Source organism: Heptranchias perlo, chromosome 7, assembly GCF_035084215.1.
Source record: "Heptranchias perlo isolate sHepPer1 chromosome 7, sHepPer1.hap1, whole genome shotgun sequence".
Taxonomy (NCBI): Eukaryota; Metazoa; Chordata; class Chondrichthyes; order Hexanchiformes; family Hexanchidae; genus Heptranchias; species Heptranchias perlo.
Window position 1 is genome coordinate 7,551,320 of NC_090331.1, and position 13,456 is coordinate 7,564,775.

At 45.0% G+C, this 13,456-nt stretch overlaps 1 protein-coding gene across 1 annotated transcript in view; it reads right to left on the bottom strand.

Annotated features, from left to right (window-relative positions):
• Window positions 1-7,517: 7,517 nt before the first annotated feature.
• The window catches only part of LOC137323443 (tubulin alpha-1 chain-like), a 53,543-nt gene continuing 47,604 nt past the window's right edge, over window positions 7,518-13,456 (bottom strand). The window contains exons 3-4 of the mRNA XM_067986916.1: window positions 10,192-10,340; window positions 7,518-8,486 (exon numbers count right to left, since the gene is read on the bottom strand). Coding sequence (XP_067843017.1) covers window positions 7,518-8,486; window positions 10,192-10,340 — 1,118 coding nt within the window. The remainder of the gene's footprint in view (window positions 8,487-10,191; window positions 10,341-13,456) is intronic.

Consider the following 13,456-nt stretch of genomic DNA (forward strand, 5'->3'; position numbering starts at 1 on the left):
TGTGCTGATTAATCTCTTATGCGATTCCAGCATTTTCTAGTTTTTAATTATTGTGTAAAGGGGTGGAGGGGGTAGTTATTTCCCAGAGTATAGACCCACACGGAATATATCTTCCCTCCAAACTGTAGAGCTCTAAGCCTTAAAAAAAAACACTTTTCAGCATGCTCTGGAGGGAAAGAGGAAAGATAAGTTAACACTGTGAGTGGGACCCTTCAAACGACAGATGTGAGGGTCTCACCCACAACTCTCTGCTTCTCACTCTAGTTAAAGTTGCCTGTTTTGGGACTGCCCACATTTTTAATTGTTCATCAGGCGAGTATTACACAACTACATTAATCTTTAACTCGTTCCCATTGCTGCATTTTGATTTCTAAATAATACTTGTGATTGTAGCCCACCTTCACCATGTCAAAATGACTGAAAGACCTTTGCACAGAATTATGTTTGAAGTTCAGTGACAGTTTTAGGTGCAAACACCCAGCGGTGTTAACAACAACGATTTGCATTTATATAGCGCCTTTAACATAGTAGAACAGGAGCGTAATCAGACAAAATTTGACACCGAGTCAAAGAAGCAGACATTAGCACAGATGACCAAAAGCTTGGTCGAAGAGGTAGGATTTAACGAGGGTTTTTTAAAGGAGGATGGAGAGGCGGAGAGGTTTAGGGAGGGAAATCCAGAGCGTAGGGGCCGAGGCAGCTGAAGGCACGGCCGCCAATGGCGGGGTGAAGGAAGTGGGGGATGGACAAGAGGCCAGAGTTGGAGGGATGCAGAGATCCCGGAAGGTTGTAAATCTGGAGGAAATTACAGAGATGGTGGGAGGGGGGGGGGTGGGGGAGTGGGGGGATGGTCAAATGCTACTATGGGACTCAGACCCACAGCCTTCTGACCCACAGGTGAATGCTAACAACTGAACCAAGTTGACCCACCAGATTTTCTAAAATCGCCACAGAAATGGCCACACACTTAAAACTCTTAAAAGTAGAATTTCTGTCGCCATTGCCCCGTGCTGCAAGTTTGTGATTTTATGGTCATTTAAAGAGTGGCAGATTGGATGCAGGCACCTCCCTACAGCAGCGAGAGGCTGTTTGCATTGTACGGGCAAGAGATGGATATTACATGGAATTTACAGCACAGAAACAGGCCATTCAGTCCAACTGGTCCGTGCTGGTGCTTATGTTCCACACGAGCCTCCTTCCACCCTTCTTCATCTAATCCAATCAACATTTCCTTCTATTCCTTACTCCCTCATTATCTAGCTTCCCCTTGAATGCATCCATGCTATTCGCCTCAACTACTGCTTGTGGTAGCGAGTTCCACATTCTCACCACTCTTTGGGTAAAGAAGTTTCTCCTGAATTCCCTGTTGGATTTATTAGTGACTATCTTATATTTATAGCCCCTAGTTTTGGTCTCCCCCACAAGTGGAAACATCTTCCCTGTGTCTACCCAATTGAACCCTTTCATTGCCTTAAAGACCTCTATCAGGTCACCCCTCAGTCTTCTCTTTTCTAGAAAAAAAAGAGCCCCAGCCTGTTCAGTCTTTCCTGATAAGTATAACCTCTCACTTCTGGTATCATCCTTGTGAATCTTTTTTTGCACCTTCTCCAGTGCCTCTATATCCTTTTTAAAATATGAACACCAGAACTGTGTACAGTACTCCAAGTGTGGTCTAACCAAGGTTCTATGTATGGTAGCTTTGTGGACTGGACTGGCAACCCGAAGGTAATGAGTTCAGAAACCCTTCATGACGTGTTTGTCCACCAGAAAAATACCCTTAAAGCTGTGTTTTATTGTAAAAACCCAACTGGTCCACTAATGGCCTACGTGGATGGGAGCCTGCGACGATCCCCCCCACCCCCCCCCAGACTTTTAGCAAGCCACTGAGTTGTACAAAACGATTGCTACGACGGCCCACTGCCACCTTCTCAGCGGAACTAGGGTGGGCAATAAATGTAGCTCTACCAGCACTGCCCACCTCCTGAGTATGTGCATAAAATTTAAAAAAAGGGAAAGATCTTGCATTTATATAGCGCCTTTCACAACCTCAGGATGTCCCAGAGCGCTTTACAGTCAAATGAAGTACTTTTTGAAGTGTAGCCATTGTTCTAATGTAGGGAAACACGGCAGCCAATTTACGCACGGCAAGGTCCAGCAATGAGATAACAACCAGATCATCTGTTGATTTTTTTTATTGTAAACAATTTTACAACACCAAGTTATAGTCCAACAATTTTATTTGAAATTCACAAGCTTTCGGAGGCTTCCTCCTTCCTCAGGTGAATGTCACATTCACCTGAGGAAGGAGGAAGCCTCCGAAAGCTTGTGAATTTCAAATAAAATTGTTGGACTATAACTTGGTGTTGTAAAATTGTTTACAATTGTCAACCCCAGTCCATCACCGGCATCTCCACATCATGGTTTTTTTTTAAGTGATGTTAGTTGAGGGATAAATATTGGCGAGGACACCGAGGGGAACTCCCCCTGCTTTTCTTCAAATAGTGGCCGCGGGATGTTTTACGTCCACCTGAGAGGGCAGACGGGGCCTCCGTCTAACGTCTCATCCGAAAGACGGTTAGATGACTGAGGTGATCTTTACATCAAACAATGGGGAAAGAAGCATGAAAGAAATTGAAGATATCTGAGAAGCAAAGAACACATGTACAACTAAGGCACTGAGAGGCACACAGCCAAGGCAGAGATGAGAAGATGGGAGATATTGAAGATGAGGCCTGAAATTAAAACAGAAAATGCTGATAAAATCACGCGCATCTCCAGCCCTGCAAAAGAAAAAGGGAGGTCAGCACCAAGGGCACAGATGCTCCCGCCAGTGCACTGGGCCGATGAAGGGTCGACATCCCAAGCGTCAAGCTGCCACACTGAACTATATTGCTAAATTGGTAAAGTATATGCTAGAGGATGTCATGCCAAAACTGTGCAGTGCTCTGGTGGTCAATACTGTGTCCATTTAAGAATTAGGAGCAGGAGTAGGCCATACGCCCCCTCGAGCCTGCTCCGCCATTCAATCAGATCATGGCTGATCTTCGACCTCAACTCCACTTTCCCGCCCGATCCCCATATCCCTTGATTCCCCTAGAGTCCAAAAATCTATCGATCTCAGCCTTGAACGTACTCAACGACTCAGCATCCACAACCCTCTTGGGTAGAGAATTCCAAAAACTCACAACCCTCTGAGTGAAGAAATTCCTCCTCATCTCAGTCTTAAATGGCCGACCCCTTATCCTGCGACTATGCCCCCTAGTCCTAGATTCTCCAGCCAGGGAAAACAACCTGGTTTTTGGTCCCAAAAGACACAAGGGGAAGCATTCCAGCTCAGAAGTGCCACGGAGCAACAAGACTGTTCCCCAGGGTCAGAGCATTGAGCCACAAGGGAAGACTGGGGAAATTGAAGCTACAAAATTGTCTCGGGGACAGAAAGCAGAAACTAGTGGTGAATGGTTGTTTTTCAGACTGGAGGAAAGTAGACAGTGGTGTTCCCCAGGGATTAGTATTGGGACCACTGCTCTTTTTGATATATATTAATGACTTGGACTTGGGTATAGAGGGTATAATTTCAAAGTTTGCAGATGACACGAAACTCGGAAACGTAGTAAACAATGTGGAGGATGGCAGCAGACTTCAGGAGGACATGGGCAGACACATGGCAGATGAAATTTAACATAGAGAAGTATGAAGTGATACATTTTGATAGGAAGAATGAGGAGAGGCAATATAAACTAAATGGTACAATTTTAAAGAGGGTGCAGGAACAGGGAGACCTGGGGTTGCACATACACAAATCTTTGAAGGTGGCAGGACAAGTTGAGAAGGCTGTTAAAAAAGCATATGGGATCCTGGGCTTTATTAATAGAGGCATAAAGTACAAAAACAAGAAAGTTATGCTAAACCTTTATAAAACACTGGTTAGCCCTTAGCTGGAATATTGTGTTCAATTCTGGGCACCACACTTAAGGAAGGACGTCAAGGCCTTAGAAGAGATTTACTAGAATGGTACCGGGGATGAGGGACTTCAGTTACGTGGAGAGACTGGAGAAGTTGTCCTCCTTAGAACAGGTTAAGGGGAGGTTTGATAGAGGTGTCCAAAATCATGAATGGTTTTGATGGAGTAAAAAAAGGAGAAACTGTTTCCAGAGGCAGAAGGGTCGGTAACCAGAGGACACAGATTTAAGGTGATCAGCAAAAGAGCCAGAGGCGACATGAAGAAACATTTTTTTATTCAGCGGGGATGTAACGATCTGGAATGCACTGCCTGAAAGGGCGGTGAAAGCAGATTCATGGAATCATATAAAGGAGGAGGCCATTCGGCCCATCGTGTCCGTGCCGGTCGACAAAGAGCTATCCAGCTTAATCCCACTTTCCAGCACTTGGTCCATAGCCCTGTAGGTTACGGCACTTCATGTGCTCATCCAAGTAGTGTTAGTTGAGGGATAAATATTGGCCAGGACTTGAAATAGTGCCATGGGATCTTTTATGTCCACCTGACAGGGCAGACGGGGCCTCGGTTTAATGTCTCATCTGAAAGGCGGCACCTACGACAGTGCAGCACTCCCTCAGAATTGCACTGGAGTGTCAGCCTAGATTTTGTCAAAAGTCTTTAAAGTTTAGGAGACATATATGTCATTATATTTTTCACTGTTATACCAGCTTTATATGGAAGAAAGATTTTTTAATCTTTGCTAACCTGGCAAGTATTATTTTGCAGCAACACTCTTAATTACGCAGCTAATTTAAACTTCACGGCTCAACATTTGTGCTTGATTCATCGTGGGAAGTGAAACATTTTACTTAAAATTAGGCTTCAGGAGATTTATAGAACCGTGAGATATCCTGCTCCCTTTGAGCCTCCAACTCTGGCCTTCTAAACATCTCCCCTCCCTTCACCACACCATTGGTGGCAGGGTCTTCAACTGTCCATATCCTCTCCATCACCAGGACCACCTCTTCCACCTCCGTAACATCGCCCGTCTCTGCCCCTGCCTCAGCTCATCTGCTGAAACCCTCATCCGTGCCTTTGTTACCTCTAGACTCGACTATGCTCTCCTGACCGACTTCCCACCTTACACCCTCTGTAAACTTAAGCTCATCCAAAACTCTGCTGCCCGTGTCCTAAGTCACACCAAGTCCCATTCACCCATCACCCCCTGTGCTCGCTGACCTACATTGGCTTAGAGTCATAGAGTCATAGAGTTATACAGCACGGATAGAGGCCCTTCGGCCCATCGTGTCCGCGCCGACCATCAAGCCCTGTCTACTCTAATCCCATATTCCAGCATTTGGTCCGTAGCCTTGTATGCTATGGCATTTCAAGTGCTCATCCAAATGCTTCTTGAATGTTGTGAGGGTTCCTGCCTCCACAACCCTTTCAGGCAGTGAGTTCCAGACTCCAACCACCCTCTGGGTGAAAAAGTTCTTTCTCAAATCCCCTCTAAACCTCCCGCCTTTTACCTTGAATCTATGTCCCCTTGTTATAGAACCCTCAACGAAGGGAAAAAGCTCCTTAGTATCCATCCTATCTGTGCCCCTCATAATTTTGTACACCTCAATCATGTCCCCCCTCAGCCTCCTCTGCTCCAAGGAAAACAAACCCAATCTTCCCAGTCTCTCTTCATAGCTGAAGCGCTCCAGCTCTGGTAACATCCTGGTGAATCTCCTCTGCACCCTCTCCAAAGCGATCACATCCTTCCTGTAGTGTGGCGACCAGAACTGCACACAGTACTCCAGCTGTGGCCTAACCAGTGTTTTATACAGCTCCATCATAACCTCCTTGCTCTTATATTCTATGCCTCGGCTAATAAAGGCAAGTATCCCATATGCCTTCTTTACCACCTTATCTACCTGTTCCGCCGCCTTCAGGGATCTGTGAACTTGCACACCAAGATCCCTCTGACCCTCTGTCTTGCCTAGGGTCCTCCCATTCATTGTGTATTCCCTTGCCTTGTTAGTCCCTCCAAAGTGCATCACCTCGCACTTTTCCGGGTTAAATTCCATTTTCCACTGTTCCGCCCATCTGACCAACCCATCTATATCGTCCTGCAGACTGAGGCTTCCGGTCCAGCAATGCCTCAATTTTAAAATTCTCATCCTTGTTTTCAAATCCATCCATGGCCTCGTCCCTCCTTATCTCTCTAACCTCCTCCAGCCCTACAACCCTCCGAGATCTCTGCGTTCCTCCAATTCTGGCCTCTTGTGCATTCCCGATTTTCATCGCACCACCATTGGCGGCCATGCCTTCAGCTGCCTGGGCCCTGAGCTCTGGAATTCCCTCCCTAAACCTCTCCGCCTCTCTTTCCCCCTCTCAGACGCTCCTTAAAACCTACCTCTTTGATCAAGCTTTTGGTCACCTGTCCTAATATCTCATGTGGTTCGGTATCAAATTTTGTTTGATAATCGCTGCTGTGAAGCACCTTGGGATGTTTTACTACGTTAAAGGCGCTATATAAATGCAAGTTGTTGTTGTTGAGCCACTTGACCCCAGAAACTATTGAAATTAAAAACAGATAATGTTGGACACACACAGCAGATCAAACAGCAACTGTAGAGAAAGGAAAAAAGTTACCGTTTCAGGTGTAACCCTTCGTCCAAAGCCTCTGGTCATTAAGACCCAAAACTCAAAATGTTTTCTTGCGTGTTTCTTTACTTGTTGTGTCCTAGCCTTAACGTTCAAAGAATGATTTACATACAACTAACAGAATCAACAATGCTTCACATAAATAAGACTTTATTAAAAGAATTTGCTCCAAGACAATACATATTTATTTACAATGCATAATAGAAATTCTGTGTCCTATAGCGATCATGAAATAATCAATTCTTTCTCTGGATTGATTTTAAACTGAGTAGTACATGTTGTTTCGTAAAACACTTTATTGTCAATCTTTGGGAAACTAATTTATTTCTGAGAGCTGCTATTACCTGAGTAAAAACTTTAAAAATAGCATGAACCACATTTATTTTTTTTCTGATATTAACTATCTTCCTTTCCCTTCCCTGCTCCTCCCAAAGCCACTGATTGCTTGCTGGGGTGTGATTCCACAGGCCCCAAATGTCCTCTGGTACTTTATTTACATGGGAGCCCGTACAGTGAGTGTCATCAGTCTAGTCTGCCAAAAGATGCGTCACTGCTGAGCCTCGCCCTGTCCTGACCAGGTGTGCACATCCCCGAGTGAGAATCAGAAATGGGCACCCTGATCAACTTTGCAAATTTGGGGGTCGCTGAGGCCAGCTGCAGTACACCCACTGCTGCAGCATAATTGAACCTGGTGACTTCCTAGTCTTTTTACAGCCCAACTACTCGCTGCTTTAACCAGCAGGGCCATTAGGTTAATCCGAGCCAGCACCATTTTAACAAGTACAGTATTACCTCTATTTTTAAATAAATAGTGAGAAAAGAGAAAAGGCTGGTGGTTACAGACATGATGGAAACCACAGAGACAAGTAAAGCTAATCACTTTATTAACCCCTGCTAACTCTATCTTTGGAACAAGGTTTTAGGTATTCTAATACTCATCACGGTCAAGATCAGAACTGTCAATGCCAACTTCTTCATAGTCCTTTTCCAAGGCCGCCAAGTCATCACGGGCCTCAGAGAACTCCCCTTCCTCCATCCCCTCACCCACGTACCAATGCACAAAGGCTCGCTTGGCGAACATCAGGTCAAACTTGTGATTAAGGCGAGCCCAGGCTTCAGCGATGGCCGTGCTGTTACTCAGCATACAACATGCACGTAGCACCTTGGCCAGATCACCACCCGGCACCACAGTAGGAGGCTGGTAGTTGATGCCAACCTTGAAACCGGTTGGACACCAGTCGACAAATCTAATGCTGCGTTTGGTCTTGATGGTGGCAATGGCGGCATTGACGTCTTTTGGCACCACGTCACCCCGATACAACATACAGCAGGCCATGTACTTGCCACGGCGAGGGTCACACTTGACCATCTGGTTGGCTGGCTCAAAACAAGCATTGGTGAGCTGAGCCACAGACAGTTGCTCATGGTAAGCCTTCTCAGCTGAGATCACTGGTGCATAGGCAATCAAAGGAAAGTGGATGCGTGGATACGGAACCAAGTTCGTCTGGAATTCTATCAGATCAACATTCAAAGCACCTTCGAAGCGAAGGGAGACTGTAATACAGGACACAACCTGAGCAAGCAGCCGGTTCAGGTTGGTGTAGGTCGGACGCTCGATATCCAAGTTTCTGCGGCAGATATCATAAAGGGCTTCGTTGTCTGCTATGAAGCAACAGTCTGAATGCTCAAGGGTGGTGTGGGTAGTGAGGATGGAGTTGTAGGGTTCAACCACAGCTGTTGAGATCTGAGGAGCTGGATAGATGGTAAATTCAAACTTGGACTTCTTGCCATAGTCAACACTAAGACACTGCATCAGCAGGGACGTGAAGCCAGAGCCGGTGCCTCCACCAAAGCTATGAAAAACGAGAAAACCCTGAAGTGATGCGCAGTCGTCAGCCTGTGGAAAAGAGGACATGTGTTTGATTAGCCGGCTGCACTTTTATATTCAGAATCAAAATGGCAGACAATTTTAAGCGTAAAGATATGCATTTTGCTTAAATTCTTCTGTTAGAAAATGTTCTTAAAGAAGAAAATAAATGTCGAAGAAATACAAATACAATTTTTTTCCACAATTTACAAAGAAAGAAAGCACTTGCATTTATGTAGCGCCTTTCACCATCTCAGGACCTCCCAAAGTGCTTTACAGCCAACTAAGTATTTTTCAAGTTTAGTCACTGCTGTAATGTAGGAAACATGGCAGCCAATTTACGCACAGCAAGATCCCACAAATAGCAATAAGACAATGATCAGATGATCTGTTTTTTTAAAATGATGTTGGTTGAGGGATAAATATTGGTCCAGGACACTGGGGAGAACACCTCTCCTCTTCTTTGAATAGTGTCATGGGATCTTTTACCTCCAACTGAGAGGACAGACGAGGCCTCGATTTAACGTCTCATCTCAGTACTACACTGGGAGTGTCAGAATAGATTATGTGCTCAAGCCTCTGGAGTGGGGCTTGAACCCACGGCCTTCTGAATCAGAGGCGAGAGCGTTACCATTGATAGCGTACACTCCCACGTCTGAAAATATTTGCGCTTTGTGTTAAATGCTTTTGAAATGGAGACCAACAATTTTGGGTCCCTAATCCTTGCACTCAGCTGACCTCAACTACATGACCATGAATGGGGGACTCCACTGAAAATCTCATAGACTAGCAGCTTTACCTGACCAGGATGCCCTGATCAGTAAGACTGAGTGCATATTATTTGAATTTTAATAACAACCAATAATAAATGATCAAATCACCAGTTCTGACGAAGAGTCATCAACCTGAAACGTTAACTCTGTTTCTTTGTCCACAGATGCTGCCTGACTCGCTGAGTATTTCCAGCATTTTCTGTTTTTATTTCAGATTTCCAGCATCCGCTGTATTTTGCTTTTGATTTAATAACAACCACTCTGTATTATCGTGAATCAAATCAGTTTTCTTTGTTTTCAGAACAGAGACAACTAACTCTGGGGAGCTCAGGTTTACCAGCACTTCAATTACAACAACAACTACACATCAAAAGGTACTTCATTGGCTGTAAAGCGCTTTGGGACGCCCTGAGGCCATGAAAGGGGCTATATAAATGCACATCTTTCATTCTCATAAACAGCCGTCAAGGAAGTTTGATTTTTTTTTTACTTATCTATTCCCTGGTGTTCAAAAGTGAGGACCAATCTCCGAAGCTACTGTTACAATTGACAGCAATAAGTTCTCCAGCAAAAAAGATGAGCTATTTATTTACTCAGTTGAAGCTTTCCATGATACAATGGCAGCTTACTTTTGCAATAAAAGTGTTTGATAAATGTCTCCATTCTCTTCCCTCCTTCCCCAAATCACACCCTGACTGAGAAGCCTCTCCCACCACTGCTATGTAAATAGCTGGTTCAAAGTTCGTGGCAACACCATGGGCTGGTTCACGCACCAATACGTCCTTCTCCCTAAGAAAGTTCTTCACCTCTGCTCAGATTTGCTGTCTCTTCTCCCCTTCCCAGGTGTGACTGAGACCTCACCAGGGGAGGGGGAAGAATACACCAAATCTGTATCATTTCATACATTTAGTGAGGTTCAACTGGAAAGTTGGGCCTCTGCATTCCATTAAAAAGGCTCTTACCAGTTTGCGTATTCTGTCCAGAGCCAGATCTACAATCTCTCTGCCGATGGTGTAGTGCCCGCGCGCATAATTGTTGGCAGCATCTTCCTTCCCGGTGATGAGTTGCTCGGGGTGGAACAGCTGGCGATAGGTACCAGTACGGACCTCATCTGGAATGAAGAATAAGAAGTTTTTAGGAGCCAGTTTATCTTTGTACCTTTTTTACTGTATGTGCTCATCAAAAAACCTAAGAACATAAGAAATAGGAGCAGGAGTAGGCCAATCGGCCCCTCGAGCCTGCTCCGCCATTCAATAAGATCATGGCTGATCTGATCCTAACCTCAAATCTAAATTCATGTCCAATTTCCTACCCGCTCCCCGTAACCCCTAATTCCCTTTACTTCTAGGAAACTGTCTATTTCTGTTATAAATTTATTTAATGATGTAGCTTCCACAGCTTCCTGGGGCAGCAAATTCCACAGACCTACTACCCTCTGAGTGAAGAAGTTTCTCCTCATTTCAGTTTTGAAAGAGCAGCCCCTTATTCTAAGATTATGCCCCCTAGTTCTAGTTTCACCCATCCTTGGGAACATCCTTACCGCATCCACCCGATCAAGCCCCTTCACAATCTTATATGTTTCAATAAGATCGCCTCTCATTCTTCTGAACTCCAATGAGTACAGTCCCAATCTACTCAACCTCTCCTCATATGTCCACCCCCTCATCCCTGGGATTAACCGAGTGAACCTTCTTTGTACTGCCTCGAGAGCAAGTATGTCTTTTCTTAAGTATAGACACCAAAACTGTATGCAGTATTCCAGGTGCGGTCTCACCACACCTTATATAACTGCAGCAATACCTCCCTGTTTTTATATTCTAAGCTGAAAATCCAGTAAAAGGGAAAGGAAACGCAAGCCCCAAAATTGCGAGTCCTGCAGAGCAGGACCCCCATCTTCCCACTCGGCCTGATGCTCACCCTGTTCTAAATTCCGGGGTCAGAAAATTTAAATATAGCTGGGCAGGGCAAAGGCCAGCAATTGCCCAATTATGCCAGAAGGCCGGGGGCAGGGGGGTGGTTGGAAGGAGAATGGGTGGAGGAAGCACTACATTTGAAGTTGGACTGCTCTTAAAGCAGTACCAAGATGCAGCAAATGAAATCTAGGAAGAAGAGAGCCCGCAGCTTCTCCAAGAATGTTATTCTAACTGAAATTGGGCATGCGGGGGAGTGGGGAGGAGGTTGTGAAATAATGAAAATGGGTGGCAAGAGACCTGCCAATATGGCAGCAAGGACCACATGGAAGGAAGTGGCACAGGTAGTGAGTGGCAACTCTGTGATTCCCCTGCCCAAGGCACTTCTCCAATGCAGGACAAAGTTTAACAACCTCATAAGGTCAGCAAATGCTGCATGGCTGCAAGCTGACCTTAAATGTATATTTTGTACATTTCAAATAGAATGTACCCTAAAAGTACATTCACAAATCGATGGGTATCATCCTGTTTATTTCACCTGGGCACTAAGTGATCCGTTGTGATACCTGCACATGGAAACTTCAATTAAATGGACACAGCATGCTGCACTGCATGCATACCCGTTCAGCCCACACTACATCGGTGGGAGTTCCGCAAGAGAAGTGATGAGGATTCTCAAATAGCTGTCAAATTCAACAGCTTGTAACGGACATTAACAAACATTCTTTTACCACGCAGGAAAAGGTTAAGCACAATTCTCGAAAAAGACAGGCTACAGGAAGAGGGACAGCAGAAAGGAGAAGGCAAAGCAAATCCTAAGAACTCCCTCAGCTAATGGAAACACGGGAGGGCCTTCATCCACAGATGGTGACTAAATGCTAATGGTCAAAGACCAGAAACACCCTCGAGGAGACCCTTATATGAGCCTAACAGGAAAGAAAAAGTGGACTGATCTCCATGGAAGCCGGAGGAATAAAGATGCTGCAGAGAGAGAGTGAAGGAGCCATTGGCAAAACCTTCAACAGCTAACTGGCCCACTCCATCATGAACCCTGTCACTTGCACTCACCAGCTCAGATAGATTAATTTGGGGTGGTACAGATAGTCTAGATGAGGAATTGACATAGGGTGATTCACAACTCACAAGGCAGCCAGGGAATGAGGTACTGTAGTTGGAGCACAATGCACCTGAGCAGATGATTAGATGTCAGACCCTGGCAGTTGAGCTTTCAGACGATGATCTCAGGGGCCCTGCCATGAAAAGACAAATTCTTGCAGCACACCAGGGCAATAAGAAGGCACTGCAAAGACTCCCCAAAATGTGAGGCCAGTGCCATCCTTTGCAGCACTATCAGAGAGGGCTTCTCTACAATGCAGAGCATCCTGGAGCTAGTGATAGTTTCAGGAACTTCTGCACATATTCCACAGAACAAAGAGGCCTCCTGACACATAACTCCATGGAAATATTGAGGAACTCTCAGGCTATACACCATGGTGATTGGACCAGGATGACACCACAGGTTCTAAATTCCAACATTTATGCTGTAGGATCCACCAATCTAACTTAGAATAGGGGTAACTTAGACTATCCCCTGAGGAAGGCGTGTGCTGGGATATTAAAGGTGAAATGCTCAAAAAAGGTGAAATAATCTTCTCCAGAACCAGTCTATTTTGATCACTTTACAATATTTTGTAAGTGTGCTATATGCACACGATCCTGGCAGAAAAGTGGCAAATGGAATTCAATCCAGAGAAGGGTGAAATAATGCATTTGGGGAGGGCAAACAAGGCAAGGGAGTACACAATAAATGGGAGGGTACTGAGGAAAAAAGGGACCTTGGAGTGCATGTCCACAGATCCCTGAAGGTAGCAGGACAAGTAGATAAGGTGATTAAAAAGGATACGGGATACTTTCCTTTATTAGCCGAGGTATAGAATATAAGAGCAGGGAGGTTACGCTAGAACTATATAAAACATTAGTTAGGCCACTGCTTGAGCACTGCGTACAGATCTGGTCACCATATTACAGGAAAGATGTGATTGCACTAGAGAGGGTACAGAGGAGATTTACGAAGATGTTGCCAGGGCTGGAGAATTTTAGCTGTGAGAAAAGATTGGCTTGGCTGGGGTTGTTTTCTTTGGAACAAAGGAAGCTGAGGGGAGATTTAATTGAGGTATATAAAATTATGAAGGGACTAGATAGAGTGGATAGGGAGACCTATTTCCCTTAGCAGAGGGGTCAGTGACCAGGGAACATAGATTTAAAATAATTGGTAGGAGGATTAGAGGGGAGCTGAGGAGAAATTCTTTCACCCAGA